Consider the following 16,541-nt stretch of genomic DNA (forward strand, 5'->3'; position numbering starts at 1 on the left):
CCCATTAAACATCAGAAGGTCTTTCAATTCTGAATATTTAAAGTCAGACATTATGAGCCTGATTCATCAAGCAATGCAAAGTGAACACAATGGGCCCGATTCATTAAGGAAATTAAGGCAAAAAAGTTGTACGTTTTCTCCTGGACAAACCATGTTACAATTCAAGTTGTTTAAATTAGTTTATTATTTTGCAGATAAGTTAAATACTGGCTCTTTTTTCATGTAGCACACAAAATATTTGATAGCTTTATTTGTACACTGAAAATTAAAATTTGATCTAGGACATGCCCTACCACAACTATTAGTCTATTGCCACATTTTAAATTTACCACTCACTCCAACGCAACATAGTTTTGCCAAGGTGCAAATTTACTCCTTTCTTTTGCTTTACATTCCTTAATGAAACAGGCCCAAATTGTTTGTTCCATAAAAAAAACTGAAATTCCACACATGTACATCCATACTCAAGAACAAGCAGATCTCAAGAAACGTTTCCATTTGGATACTTGAATGTATGAATGGCCTATACGGCACTTACAGTATTCAGACAGACAACACACACAATGCATATCTATCTCTATATATGGCTAACGCTGCTCCTAACCTTTACAAAAATATACACACACAAATTGGGTAAAATGTTTGCAAATAACTTGTGTACTTGACTATTCCTACTGACTAGATTTTTCTCATTTTTTGGGCTTTTTTGATTTGGTTTATTTAGGTTTTTTGAGTGACAGTTACCATGTATAACGACCTTTGCTATTCCAAATTGACTTAATTTTCTAGCCATTCATTTTCTTTGTACTTAGTGTTAAAGTAATAGGAATATACTAATTAATTTAAGCAACAAAGTGTAACTGTGATGCCGCCTAAAAGGCAGATGCCTGCTGTGGGAGTAATTGCACAGCAAGAAACAGCAAAAATACAATTGACAGAGTGGGATAAAGCCCAAAGACAAACTATGACTGATGATCAAAGACAATGCAAATGTGATAGTCATCACCATGTAAATATGATTTCTCAGTAAAATACCCATCAAAGAGAAAACAATCAGAGAAAACAATCGAACAGTGAACAAGACCGAGGTAATATGTCAACGACTACAATGTCAGCATATATGCCATGATATTCTTGATGTGGGTAACTTTAATGAAACAAATCTTAATGCTCATAACTGTGGTCCCGTGAACAGTATTTGTGAATTTTGACACGCTAAGCATTTTGCAGCTGAGCAGCCAACTTTTCAATCAATGCATCCACAAGAGTAATTTCAGATTGGGAGTAATAAGTTCTGCACCTGTTGTTGAAGCCAGTATTTAATTCCACATTCATGAGACAAATGATGTGTGGAATTTAACAGTGAACAAAAAATGGTCCAACATGATCTTAACCTTATTTTTTTCCGTAATTTTGACAGGATTTTAACTAGTGTCCAAAATAAAGTCCCATCAGAATACTAATAAAAAAAAATAAAAAAATTTAAATAAATACACCAGTTAATACTACTTGTGACATTATGGACTGCATATGTGTCTGTTGTTGCCCTTCGTAAATTTGAAGGGCAAGACTCCAGCGCAACAATCTGCCATTTTCCGCTAAGGTGTGTTGTAGCCACTTTAAAGGATTATGATCAGTCACCACGGTAAAATGTTGTCCATACAAATAAGGTTGTAGTTTTTTAACTGCCCACACATTCCTTCTCAATTGTGGCATACCCCACCTCCCAGTTTAGCAGTTTGCTGCTCAAATAAGCCACAGGGGACTCCTGCCCATCTGGCCCCACCTTGCCAAGTACTGCTCCCAGTCCATACAGTGACGCGTCAGTTTGCACAATAAAGCCCTGCCCAGTGAATTTTCTCCAACACTTGACTTACAGATGATCCTTACAGGATTTACTGAAAATGGCAATGTCATTCAAGTACGCCTGATCAAAGCCTTTCTACCCTTCCAGCAGGTAATCAACCACACGCTGGAAGGTGGCTGGCGCATTCTTCATCCCAAATGGCATGGACTTGAACTCGATCAGGCCAAACGGGGTGATGAACGCCGACCATTCCAGAGCCTTGGGGGTCAGCAGGATCTGCCAATGCACCTTGTTCAAGTCAAAGGTGGAAACATACTTTGCTCTAGCTAACTCATCTAACAGAGGTCAATTCGGGGCAGGGGTTAAGCATCTGAAACGGTCACCTCGTTCAACGGGCGGTAACTTTCGCAAAACTGAGTTGTCTTGTCCTTCTTGGGAACCAATAAAACGGAGGACGCCCATGGACTATGTGATGGCTGGATCACCCCTAGCTCAAGCATTTCCTGCAGCTCCTTTAATATATTTTTCTTGGCCATTGGTGAGACCAGATAAGCAGGTTGCCTAACTGGCCTATGCTCACCAATGTCCATATGGTGCATCACCAAGAAAGTCCAACTGGACTTCCTACTGAACTGAGTCGCAAAGGGCCACTGCACTGCTTCAAGATGTTCCCTCTTCCGGGCACTAAACTGCTCATCCCAGCCCACTTCCTCTATACCAACTTCACATCTGGCATCCTCGAGGAGGTCAGGAATTGGGTCACTTTCTGGTTCCCCAGTCAACAAGCACCAAACCGCAGCTACAGACTCCACACATTCGTGGTATGCCTTCAACATATTTACATGGTAGACAAGAAGAAAAAAAAAAAAAAAAAAAAAAAAAAAGATACCAGCGCTCTCCGTATGAGTTCTACAGATAAAGCTACCAAAACTGTGGTGAGATAGAGAGGAGATCCCTAATCCTTTCTAAATAAATATAAAATAAAACAAAGATTAACTCCCCGGCGCTAAAATAATGGAACAAGAACTGAAGAGGATAAGGTTATAATCAATGTTTATAAACACATACTGGTAAAAAGAAACAAATAGACCATATTATTTCCACATTTTTCTTGATATTCAAAGGATATAAAATACAAATACATAAAAAAAACACAAAAGGATGTCTGCAGACATAAGTAAAAACCACAGTCCAGAAAATAAAAAAAAAATATCGAAAAAAAATATTATATTCCACTCCATTATCAATATAATTTGTTCCTTTCCCTTATTTTTGTCTGATTGGGGGTTCCGTGTGAGCAAGGAACACTATTGAGCTATAAGAAGGCTCAATATTGAAGAAAGGCATATACTTTACATTTGGGTCTGCCTAGTTTCAGCTAGGATAGCCTGCGCGAACACCATGAGATTCTCTAACCGATCTCTGAACTTCAACACATACTCCACCACAGAGACATCCTGGGTAGCTAGATCCCCTTCTAAAGATTTCCAGAACAGGTCAAGAAGTCCACAGACTCTGCGACCATATTGTAGTTCAAAGGGGGAGAAACTGGTAGACTCCTGCGGCACCTGGCGATAAGCAAACAGGATGTGCGGCAGGTAGCGTTCCCATTCCCCCCTCTCTGAAGTTACAAATGCCTGCAGCATGTGCTTCAGAGTGTCATTGAACCGCTCGCACAGTCCGTTAGTCTGGGGATGGTAGGGGGCAGTATGGATTTGCCACACTCCGCACTTCTGCCCAGAGAAACTGGACCAGTTCACTCATTAACTGTGTCCCTTGACAGGTTAGGAACTCAATGGGGAACTCTACTCTGCTAAATACTAAAAGCAGCGCATCCGCTACCTTTTCCGCATTTATGGAGAACAGAGGAACAGCCTCTGGATACCAGGTAGTGCAGCCTACCACGGTAAGGATGTATCTCTTCCCCGTTCTACTGGGCCCAGGCAGGGGACCTACTATATCCACTTGCTGAGAAAGTTCCCCAACTATTGGCAAGGATCTGAGGGGAACACGAGCACTGGAGCACCCAAAACGCTGACACACATCACAGGACTTTCAGCAGGCACGGACGTCATCTGACATTCCTGGCCAGAAAAAGTTCTGAGTCAGGTGCTTCACTGTTCGTTATCTTTCCTGGAGTCCAGCAATAGGGATTTCATGGGCAACAGACAGCAGTTGTGCGCAAAAACCCAGTGGTACCACTAGTTGAACTTCTTCCCGAACTGGTAGATCCTCATCTACCTTCCTATCTACACAGTACAACAACCCCCACCTCCATAGCTGGAAGGCTGCTGCCAGCCTGGCACCTCATGACTTCCAGTGAGGCATCAGAGAGCCTGAACTCTTCCCTGCGGCCCTCACTATTGTTTAACTCAGGATACGCTGCAGAGGGTTCTGGGTTGGGGTTACTAGGGTCAAAGGGTGGTCACTGTGGTCAGCTGTACTCGGCACTGGAGCTGGCATACTGCTAGGGACAGGAACATCCTTTGCGTCGCTAGTGAACATAGTCTTTCCAGATGCAAAGGGCTGGCTGTTTCCTTTAGAAATAGCAGATGTGGTCTTTTCCTCTGGGCTAGGTTGTGCGGGTGTAGATCCTGAAGACTGTAGTTTAGCAGCTTGGCTACGGGTAATAGGGAATAGAGAATGAGAAATGCAGTCACAAATCCAACTCCAACACCGTTGCCCAAGATTGCGTCAGTTGGGAGGCCAACCGTAAAAGGAAACATCTCAAACTCTAGGCTATCTCCCCAGTCGAGATACACCCTTGCTACAAGCACTTCCTTCTCCAGTCCATTTGCCATGGTAACTTTGGCAGTGCGACCCTGCAAGACTGCAGCAGGATCAATAAGATGGGGGCTCACTACAGTTAAGCATGCCCCTGAGTGTCTCAGTCCTTCACCCTGCAGGGGTCCCCACGTGGACCGACTGCAGGTTCCACCACTTGTTTTTGAGGGGTCTTTTGGACCCAGGTGACTCTTCGCACCAAGTCACCTTCAGACACGCCACACTCCGTTGACCTGGCAGGGGTGGAAAGAGTCTCTAATGGCTCACCTTTACCAGTTAGGCAAGTCAGCCAGGCCACTGGACTCGGATTAGGGGCACAAGTATGGGGTGCTGGGACTGTGAGACAGTCCATTAAATGACTGGTTTTCCCACAGTTGTAGCACTTCTTCTCCAGTCTGGGCTCCGGTGGTCTCTGATAACGCCACGAGACAGGCCGGGGCTGCAGCTGGCGAATGATACCCGAAGGGTAAGGTAGTTGCTTTTGGGGGTGAATAGAAGAGGGGTGTCCCCCTGATTATACAGTCTTTTCGGGTTGGCTGTTAACCTGGCGCTTCTGCCAGTGTGGCCTCACTGCCACATACTGATCCACCAACTGGGGCGCTGTTTCGAGGGTTGCTGAGCTACGGTCCAATACCCACTCTTTCACCTCCGGTGGTGAAGCTGCTCTCTACAAATTAAGTCTACTAATTCTTCTCAGGACTTGGCGTCAAATATATTAATCCATCTTATTGGGTGCTTTTAGCCAAGTCCCGAAACTTCTGCCGGTAGGTCTCCAGGGTAATAACATAGCTCTTAAGGAGGGCCCTTTTTACCACGTCGTACTCCACACAAGTCCTTTAGGGCCACTCCGTGATAAGCTTCCACAGCACAACCTTGTAGCGTGGGAATCAGAATCTTTACCCACTCTGTTTGGGCAAGTCATGGAGACTTGTTACAAGACATTTCGAACACCTGCAAATGTCCATCAATATCCATCAATGCTCTCTGCTGGTACTATTTTTGGCCAGGGAGCAGGGTCCCTTGCAGTAAAAGTCTTACAATTGTATCCCATACCAATTGTGAAAGTTAAATAATTGAAGTAAACCAAATTAATTAAATATTGTTTTATCGTGCGATTGCGATTTGTACGCCATGTGTTATGCCGCAATCGCACAAATACCACACACACTTACATTCGCACTTACACTTGTAAATAATACACATTTATAACGGTTCCAATCCACATGTATTTATTAGTAAAACGTATTCATTTATTTATGCATAGATAATACTATAGTAAAGATATTTATGGTTCAGGTCTTGTAAAAGGTAAAGAGTTTGGTCTCATATTAAAGCTTATTTCACCAGCATTAACCCGGCTTGGATAGAGTATCAATCGCATCTAGCAGTTAGAAGATATATGCAATATGAGCTTAATACTTTGTACTTAGTGGGTCAGTTTGATCTGGTTATTCAGAGTGAAGACACGTAGACAACAGATGGAGGAAGTTGCCCCTCACCCTTTCAAAGGATCAAATGAACTGACCTATGACCAGCAGGCAACTGAAATATCTAACACTGGGCCAATGAATACCTCACTAACTGCTATCTGCATACATAGTGACATCATCAGTGTTTTTTTCTATACTGAAACTGCATATAAGCAAGCTGCTCCCCCAGCTAGATCTCTTAGCCTGACTACAGACAACATGACCCTATCTTATCATGGCCCTGGTGAAGCACTACTTAACATGTAATGTATTCGGTTTATGTTTATACTTTCCTGTTTGATTATAATATATTTTATTGCTTGATTGTAACATCTCTTTTATGCATTAGGATGGCTTGCTGTAAATCCTGCTGTATTTTGCAATTAAATATCTTTGTGCGTTGGAACCACAACAAACGCATTGGACAATGATTATTTGTAAGAATGACTTTAATACAATCAAACATGTACCTCACTGCCCCCATCCTGCTATGCAGTCTATATTGTTCTGTATCATAATAGTGATAAAGGCATTGAAATTGTAGCATCTCTCACTCTAATATAAATATATATATATATATATATATATATATATATATATATATATATATATATATATATATATATATATATATATATATATATATTATATATATATATACACATATATATATATGTTAAAACAAAACAAATTTCTTCCCCTGGTCTCAGAGATAAATATATTTATCCACACATTATCAGAAATAACTACATTTGCAAATATATAAGTAAGAGCCCTGCGCTATTTCCTTAAAAAAAAAAAGAATATATATATTTTCACTCCTATGCTATTATTAACCTCAATAACATTCAATAACAAGCATTTCCACTAATTTACAGTGTATTCTGAACACCTCAAAATATAGTTATTAGTCCAAAACGTTGCAACGAGGTATCTTTCTGGACTGCGTAGTGGAGTGGTCCCCACAATATAATAAGAAAACCATCAACTGGTATAAATCGCACCGAATAAAATACCTGGACTGCGTAGAGGAGTGGGTCACCACAATATATATTAAAAACCCTGAACTTGTATGATTCGCACCAATAAATGTACCTGGACTGCTTAGAGGAGTGGATCACCACAATATACATAATAAGAAAACCCTGAACTTGTATGATTCGCACCAATAAATGTACCTGGACTGCTTAGAGGAGTGGGTCACCACAATATATATTAAAAACCCTGAACTTGTATGATTCGCACCATAAATGTACCTGGACTGCGTAGAGGAGTGGGTCACCACAATATTATTAAAAAACCCTACACAGGTCTGAATTCCACCCAAAAAGTTTATGGACTGCGTAGTGTAGTGTTCCCCACAATATTATTTAAAATTTTTGCAGCAACAGTCAACGTTGTTTAATATCTGATACACCTCTATCTGGACTGCATAGTGGAGTGGCCCCGGTACCCAATTTGGTACCGGGGCCACAATACCTCCTCCAAACATGGTACAGACCATTCGTCATTGAGATCCCATCAAGTATGTTAAAGACAGACAGGGTCGAAGTGTTATTGGTTGACTTTGTAAACCAAAAAACTGTCCCTGTTGCACATAGTCGTGCAATGAAGACTGACTTTTTCATTTAAAGGCACCATCTTTCAAGTGTAGTGTTTGTAAGTCATATTATACTTTTGGTAAAATTAGTTTATTTTGTTCCTCTTTATGGTAACTACTAATAGAATTAAAGTATTAAATAGAGTGGTATAGAGTGGTAGTGTGGTATAGAGTGGTCCCCACAATATAATAATAAAACCCTCAACTGGTCTGAATTCCACCAAACAAGTATCTGGACTGCATAGAGGACTGGCCACTGGCCACTGGCCACCACAATATAATATATAGAAAACCTTCAACAGGTCAGAATTACACCCAAAAATAGTATCTGGACTGCGTAGAGTAGTGGGCACTGGGCACCACAATAAAAAATATATAGAAAACCTTCAACAGGTCTGAATTAAACCCAAAAATAGTATCTGGACTGCATAGAGGACTGGCCACTGGCCACCACAATATAATATATAGAAAACCTTCAACAGGTCAGAATTACACCCAAAAATAGTATCTGGACTGCGTAGAGTAGTGGGCACTGGGCACCACAATAAAATATATAAAAAAACCTTCAACAGGTCTGCATTACACTGCACATACGGCTGCTCCTCCATCCTCTCCATCATATACATGTTGGAGTTTCAGCGTGTGAAAACCTCTTGTTTTTGATAATGTCAGTGCATTTTGAATATTTTTCAATTTGCCCCACACCACTGAATGTACTTTATCTATGATAAGCATCTATCTATCTTGACTGCGTAGTGTGGTGGCCCCGGTACACAATTTGGTACCGAGGCCACAATATAATTAAAAAACCCTCCACGGGTCAGAATTCCACCAAAAAAGGGTATGGACTGCGTAGTGTGGTGTGCCCGGAACACAATTTTTTACAGCGCCAACAATATAATTAAAACATTGGGCATCAACTGTCGCCGTTGTTTAATATCTGATACACCTAAATATGGACTGCACAGTGGAGTGGCCCCGGTAGTAAATTTGGTGCCGGGGCCACAATACCTCCTCCAACTTCCAAGTGTAGTGTTTATAAAGACAGACAGCGTCGAAGTGTTATTAGTTGACTTTCTTAACCCTAAAATTGTCCCTGTTGCAAATATTCGTGTAATGGACAGTTACTTTTTCATTGAAAGACAAGCTTTCAAGTGTAGTGTTTATAAAATATAAACAACAATACAGTAGTTTTAGAGCACGTCAATACCTCTTGTTTTAAATTATGACAGGGCATTTTACTTTTGGTTTAATTTCTTGAATTTGTTTAAATTTGGTTTTACTTTTTGAACATGGCAAACGACTGTTGATTGGTCATATAATGCCAAAAAAAAAGTTCCAAGATGGAATTGTCCTTGGGCCCTCACACCCACCCTTATGTTGTTGAAATAGGACATGCACACTTTAACAAACCAATCATTTCAGCGACAGGGCCTACCAAACAACTTTGGCTGAAATGATTGGTTTGTTTGGGCCCCCACACCAAAAAAGCTATACATCTCTCCCTGTACAGACTAAACAGGCTCTACTGAGGCAAGATGTCGTCCTCATCCTCAACCTCTGATTCCTCTCCCCCTACAGTGTGTACTTCCTCCTCATCACACATTATCAATTCGTCCCCGCTGGACTCCACAACCACAGGTCCCTCTGTACTATCTGGAGGGCAGTGCTGTACTTCATTGAGGAATTGATTATTCAATTTTATAAACATCATTTTTTCAACGTTATGAGGAAGCAACCTCCTTCGCCGCTCACTGACCAGGTTCCCCGCTGCACTAAAAACTCTTTCCGAGTACACACTGGAGGGGGGACAACTCAGGTAAAATAGAGCCAGTTTGTACAGGGGCTTCCAAACTGCCTTTTTTTCCTGCCAGTAACAATATGGACTGTCTGACATGTCTACTTGGATGGTGTCAGCAAAGTAATCATCCACAATTTTTTCTATTGTGACAGCATCCAATGCAGTGAGAGTAGACATGTCTGCAATGGTTGGCAGGTCCTTCAGTCCGGACCAGATGTTATCAGCATCCCCGCCAGCGCCTCTTTTGGGAAAACTGAGCTTTTTCCTCGCAGCCATAGATGTGGAAGAAAATGAGGGTGGAGCTGTTGGCATGTCACGGTCCTCTTCAGAGGACAATCTCCTGACCAGCAGGTCTTTGCGCCGCTGTAGACTTGTGTCCGCCGGAAACAGAGACACAACATACGCTTTAAACCGAGGATCGAGCACGGTGGCCAGAATGTATTCCTCTGACTTTAAAAGAGTGACCACCCTCTGATCCTGGCAGAGCGTACGAAGGGCTACATCCAGAAGAGCTACATGCTTGGTGTAATCGCAATGGTTTACCAGCTCCTCCCTCACTTTCTCCAGCTGCTTCTGCAACAGCCTGATCAGGGGAATCACCTGACTCAAGCTGGCAGTGTCGGAACTGACTTCTCGTGTGGCAAGTTCAAATGGCTGCAGAACCTTGCACAACACGAAAATCAGTCTCCACTGCGCTTGACTGAGGCGCATCCCCACTCCTTTGCCTATGTCGTAGGTGGCTGTGTAGGCCTGAATGGCCTTTTGCTGCTCCTCCATCCTCTGCAGCATATAGAGGGTGGAGTTCCAGCGCTTCACAACCACTTGTTTGAGGTGATGGCAGGGCAGGTTCATGCTTTTTTGAGGTAATGCTGCACCACCAAATTAATGGTGTGGGCAAAACATGGGACGTGCTGGAAATTGCCCATATTTAATGCCCGCACAATGTTACTGGCATTGTCTGACACTACAAATCCCCATGAGAGTCTAAGTAGGGTAAGCCACTGGGAGATAATTTCCCTCAGTTTCTCTAATATGTTGTCAGCGTTGTGCCTCTTATTAAAGCCTGTAATACACAATGTTGCCTGCCTTTGCACGAGCAGCCATTTTGTAGATGCTGCTACTGATGCAGCTGTTGCTGTGGAAGGGGATGCATCTACCCAGTGGGCTGTCACAGTCATATAGTCCTTCGTTTGCCCAGAACCACTTGTCCACATGTCCGTGGTTAAGTGGACAGTGGGTACAACCGCATTTTTAAGAGCACTGAGGACACTTGATCGTACTTCTCTGTACATTTTTGGTATCGCCTGCCTAGTGAAGTGGAATCTCGACGGGATTTGGTACCGGGGACACAATACCTCCATCAACCCTCTAAATCCCACTCCACTGATGGCGGACACCGGGCGCACGTCTATCACCAACATTGCAGTTACAGCCGCAGTTATACGCTTTGCAATAGGGTGACTACTATCGTATTTTGTGGTCATGGCAAACGACTGTTGGACGGTCAATTGTTTTGTGAAAGACTTAGCGGTCTTACGACTTTCCCTCTGGGAAGATGACCGACTAACAGCAGCAACAGCAGCAGTGGCAGTAGTAGGCGTACCGCTGCAGGATTCCTCGGATGAATCCCGTATTGAGGAGGACTCAGTCTGGCTGCTGACTTGGGCTGCAGGACTGAATCTGATGGAGATTGTGGAGGAAGTTGACGAGGAGGGTGTTGCTGGTGTGTATCCAACTGGACCACGGGATTTAGGTGTCCCTGTACCGATGAGGGTCCTAGCCCCAGTTCCTGAACTAACCACTGAACTATGAAGGTTATTCAGGTGACGTATAAGGGAGGATGTTCCTAGGTGGACAAGATCCTTACCCCTGCTTATTTGAGCTTTACTTAAGCTACATATGGCCATACATTGGTTGTCTGGATTTGGATAAAAATAACTCCAGACCGAAGAGGTGCATTTTTTGGTCTTCTGACCAGGCATGACGATGGGCTTTTTCATCCCATGGACATCAGCTGTTTCCCCCCCTGGTGCCTCATTTACAATAACCACATCACCATCCTCATCATCAAGTTCTTCCACAGCACCAGCTACATCATCAATAGGCTCCTCCCGAGCCACCTCTTCCCGTACAGTGATGGGAAGGTCAGGCTTGACAACCACCAACACCCTTGGACTCGCCTTGAGGATTTGTGATAATTTCTCTTTAGAAGGCAGAGTTGTTTGCTGTTTTGTTGCTGACAGCATAACTCTCATCAATTTTTTGTAGGGGGGGGGGGGGGAGGAGGAGGGATAAGATCCGTGGGTGAAGCTGAACCACTAGTCATGAACACGGGCCAGGGCCTAAGCCGTTCCTTGCCACTCCGTGTCGTAAATGGCATATTGGCAACTTTATGTTTCTCCTCAGATGATTTTAAGTTTCTCTTTTTGCTACTTTTTCTTAACTTGGGCTTTTTGGATTTTACATGCCCGGTACTACGAGATTGGGCATCGGGCTTGGAAGACGACTTTGATGGCATTTCATCGTCTATGTCATGACTAGTGGCAGCAGCTTCAGCATTAGGAGGAAGTGGGTCTTGATCTTTCCCTACTTTATCCTCCAAATTTTTGGTCTCCATTATATGTAGCACAAGATACTGCAGAATGTGTGAACTTGGTAATATTGCAGTACCAATGGACTTATACTGCTGGATTGGTTTTGCAAATTTGGTTATAATTACTTTTTTTTTTTAATTTTTTATTTAAATATTTTTTATAACTTTTTTTTTATTTTTTAAAAACTTGGGAATAATGGGTAAATAACTATGCCCTTAGAAGCACAGAGCACAGGACACAGCACCACTGGACTGAACAGGACACAGCACAGGACCCAGCATCACTACGGAACTCAGCAGGACAGAGCACAGGACACAGCACCACTGGACTGATACTGCAGAATGTGTGAACTTGGTAATATTGCAGTACCAATGGGCTTATACTGCTGGATTGCTTTTGTAAATTTGGTTATAATTATATTTTTTTTTTTTAAAAATTATTTTTATTTTTTTTTTAACTTTTTTTTTATTTTTTAAAAACTTGGGAATAATGGGGAAATAACTATGCCCTTAGAAGGACAGAGCACAGGACACAGCACCACTGGACTGAACAGGACCCAGCAGCACCACTGAACTCAGAAGGACAGAGCACAGGACACAGCACCATTGGACTTTTACTGCTGAATGTGTGAACTTGGTAATATTGCAGTACCAATGGGCTTATACTGCAGGATTGGTTGTGCAAATTTTAGTGGTAATTAAAAAAAAATTAAATTAGTTTTTGGTATTTTTTTAAATAACTTTTTTTTATTTTTTAAAACAGGGGAATATTGGGGAAATAACTATGCCCTTAGAAGCACAGGACACAGCACCACTGGACTGAACAGGACACAGCACAGGACCCAGCAGCACCACTGACCTCAGAAGGACACAGCACAGGACCCAGCAGCACCACTGACCTCAGAAGGACACAGCACAGGACACAGCACAGGACACAGCACCACTGGACTGAGCACAGCACAGCACAGCACAGCACTTAACTGAACAGCACAGAACTTAACTGAACAGCACGAGATATAGCAGGACAGAGGACCGCCTAACACACCCTCCCTCTACCCTGATCAATGCCCGAGTGAAGATGGCGGCGACTAGCGGGGAATTTATAGGGTCCGAGTATCGCGAGATCCGACAACGGAATTATGAGTCAGAGCCTCAGTTTCAGATTTGAATTTGGCGCCAATACCCGGATCTGTCTCGGATCCGACTCGGATCGGCAACGTTCGGGTGGGCTCGGATTTCATAAATCCGAGTGCGCTCATCTCTAATATATATATATATATATATATATATATATATATATATATATATATATATATATATATATATATATATATATATATATATATATACATACATACACACACACATACACAAACACACACATATACACAAACACACATACATATACACACACACACACACACACATATACACATACAAGAAGGATAAAAGATCTACCTTCTCAGCGTCTTGCTCAAACAGCCTGAGCTGAAAGCATTGATCCAGTTTCAACTTCTGGTGGTGCCAAACTTGATGAAGATGTTGCCTTGTAGAATGGAGTCTATCTAACATAGTTGATACTTTGGGTAAAAAATTCTGAAGGTCAGCATTTCCAGAGCTAGAGTTTTTTTTAGGAAAACTTTCACTGTTTTGTATTCTTTGCAGAAGTTTCTGTCCTTCTATATCAAGGTTCTCAATTGGGGCCTTTGTAACCCTTTTTTTCAACTGTGAATGTGAATCAATCATATTTCTAGCACCTTCCAAGTCCTGAGGTAACTCCTTATTAGCAAGCATCTCTTGTAGCTCCTCCAATCGGGAAAGCATGTGAGTAGCATTGCTAATGAAATCCTCAAATGCCACTCTTATCTCAATCCACTCTTCATGATTATACTCCAAGCAGCCATCAAATTCAGGTGTTAGCTGGGAAGGATCAACAACTTTGGTAAGGCCTTCTATAGACACCATGCTAGTCTGTAGGGGGGGAAAAAAAATACATTTTCAATAATGTTTAAAAACAGTGAAAGCTAAGGGGTCTCTAAGCAAATTTCAGGCAATGCCAGTATCTCACCATGCTCAATATAGGATCAATAGGCAGGGACTGATGTGAGTGAGTTCTCAGCACAGCCCTGCAGAATTACTGCCGCTATATAAATAAATGGAAATAATAATAAATAAATAAAAAAATCCAAAATGTCAATGGTTTTTGATAAATTATAAAGAAATCATGTATTTAAAACAAACTTATGTACCATATCATCAAAATCCTGATAATTATTTTAACTATTACTACTGTTAACACAATTCCCCATAAGGACCAAAGAAAGACTAATTTTTGAGAATCACACATCAAACTTTGCGCCAGAATAAATGTGATTATATAAAATTGGACAATGAACAAAGAGTTGTCTGCGGTGTCCACTACTTTCTAGTGCTCTAATGCGTTCACCTTCTAAATCAATTTCTATTTAAAATAAGGAAAAATAAAACAAATCCATGCAAGTGCACACTATGAACCTGGCAATTAGGCGAGGGGGCAGCGCGAGGGGGCAGCGCGAGGGGGCAGCGCGAGGGGGCAGCGCGAGGGGGCAGCGCGAGGGGGCAGCGCGAGGGGGCAGCGAGAGAGGGCGCGCGAGGGACAGCGAGAGAGGGCGCGCGAGGGACAGCGAGAGAGGGCGCGCGAGGGACAGCGAGAGAGGGCGCGCGAGGGACAGCGAGAGAGGGCGCGCGAGGGACAGCGAGAGAGGGCGCGCGAGGGACAGCGAGAGAGAGCGCGCGAGGGACAGCGAGAGAGAGCGCGCGAGGGACAGCGAGAGAGAGCGCGCGAGGGACAGCGAGAGAGAGCGCGCGAGGGACAGCGAGAGAGAGCGCGCGAGGGACAGCGAGAGAGAGCGCGCGAGGGACAGCGAGAGAGAGCGCGCGAGGGACAGCGAGAGAGCGAGACGAGAGAGAGCGCGCGAGGGACAGCGAGAGAGCGCGAGACAACGAGAGAGAGAGCGCGAGACAACGAGAGAGAGAGCGCGAGACAACGAGAGAGAGAGCGCGAGACAACGAGAGAGAGAGCGAGAGCGCACGAGAGAGAGAGCGAGAGCGCGAGACAACGAGAGCGAGAGCGCGAGACAACGAGAGCGAGAGCGCGAGACAACGAGAGCGAGAGCGCGAGACAACGAGAGCGAGAGCGCGAGACAACGAGAGCGAGAGCGCGAGACGAGAGAGAGAGAGCGAGACGAGAGAGAGAGAGCGAGACAACGAGAGAGAGAGCGAGACAACGAGAGAGAGAGCGAGACAACGAGAGAGAGAGCGAGACAACGAGAGAGAGAGCGAGACAACGAGAGAGAGAGCGAGACAACGAGAGAGAGAGAGCGAGACAACGAGCGAGCGAGACAACGAGCGAGCGAGACAACGAGCGAGCGAGAGAGAGAGCGAGCGAGAGAGAGAGCGAGACAACGAGAGAGAGCGAGACAACGAGAGAGAGAGAGACAACGAGAGAGAGAGAGACAACGAGAGAGAGAGAGACAACGAGAGAGAGAGAGAGAGCGCGAGAGACAACGAGAGAGAGAGAGAGAGCGCGAGAGACAACGAGAGAGAGAGAGAGAGCGCGAGAGACAACGAGAGAGAGAGAGAGAGCGCGAGAGACAACAAAAGAGAGAGAGAGAGAGCGCGAGAGACAACGAGAGAGAGAGAGAGAGAGAGCGCGAGAGACAACGAGAGAGAGAGAGAGCGCGACAGACAACGAGAGAGAGAGAGAGAGAGCGCGACAGACAACGAGAGAGAGAGAGAGAGAGAGCGACAACGAGAGAGAGAGAGAGAGAGAGCGACAACGAGAGAGAGAGAGAGAGAGAGCGACAACGAGAGAGAGAGAGAGAGCGCGCGACAACGAGAGAGAGAGAGAGAGCGCGCGACAACGAGAGAGAGAGAGAGAGAGCGCGCGACAACGAGAGAGAGAGCGCGCGACAACGAGAGAGAGAGCGCGCGACAACGAGAGAGAGAGAGCGCGCGACAACGAGAGAGAGAGAGCGCGCGACAACGAGAGAGAGAGAGCGCGCGACAACGAGAGAGAGAGAGCGCGCGACAACGAGAGAGAGAGAGCGCGCGACAACGAGAGAGAGAGAGCGCGCGACAACGAGAGAGAGAGCGCGCGAGACGAGAGAGAAAGAGAGCGCGAGACGAGAGAGAAAGAGAGCGCGAGACGAGAGAGAGCGCGAGACGAGAGAGAAAGAGAGCGCGAGACGAGAGAGAAAGAGAGCGCGAGACGAGAGAGAGCGAGACAACGAGAGAGAGAGAGAGAGAGAGAGAGAGCGAGACAACGAGAGAGAGAGAGAGAGCGGGACAACGAGAGAGAGAGCGAGAGCGAGACAACGAGAGAGAGCGAGAGCGAGACAACGAGAGAGAAAACGAGAGCGAGACAACGAGAGAGAAAGCGAGAGCGAGACAACGAGAGAGAAAACGAGAGCGAGAGAGAAAGCGAGAGCGAAAACGAGAGCGAGAGA

At 44.3% G+C, this 16,541-nt stretch overlaps 1 protein-coding gene across 13 annotated transcripts in view; it reads right to left on the minus strand.

Moving 5' to 3' along the window:
- The window catches only part of TRIO (trio Rho guanine nucleotide exchange factor), a 535,982-nt gene that overhangs the window by 481,151 nt on the left and 38,290 nt on the right, over window positions 1–16,541 (minus strand). For all 13 annotated transcript variants that reach the window (XR_012692805.1, XR_012692806.1, XR_012692804.1 and 10 more), the window contains exon 5: window positions 13,513–14,025. Coding sequence is in view for 4 of the 13 variants with exons in the window: in XM_075212723.1 (XP_075068824.1) it covers window positions 13,513–14,025 (513 nt within the window). In the remaining 9 variants the exon portion in view is untranslated. The remainder of the gene's footprint in view (window positions 1–13,512; window positions 14,026–16,541) is intronic.

This window comes from Mixophyes fleayi, chromosome 5 (assembly GCF_038048845.1).
Source record: "Mixophyes fleayi isolate aMixFle1 chromosome 5, aMixFle1.hap1, whole genome shotgun sequence".
Taxonomy (NCBI): Eukaryota; Metazoa; Chordata; class Amphibia; order Anura; family Limnodynastidae; genus Mixophyes; species Mixophyes fleayi.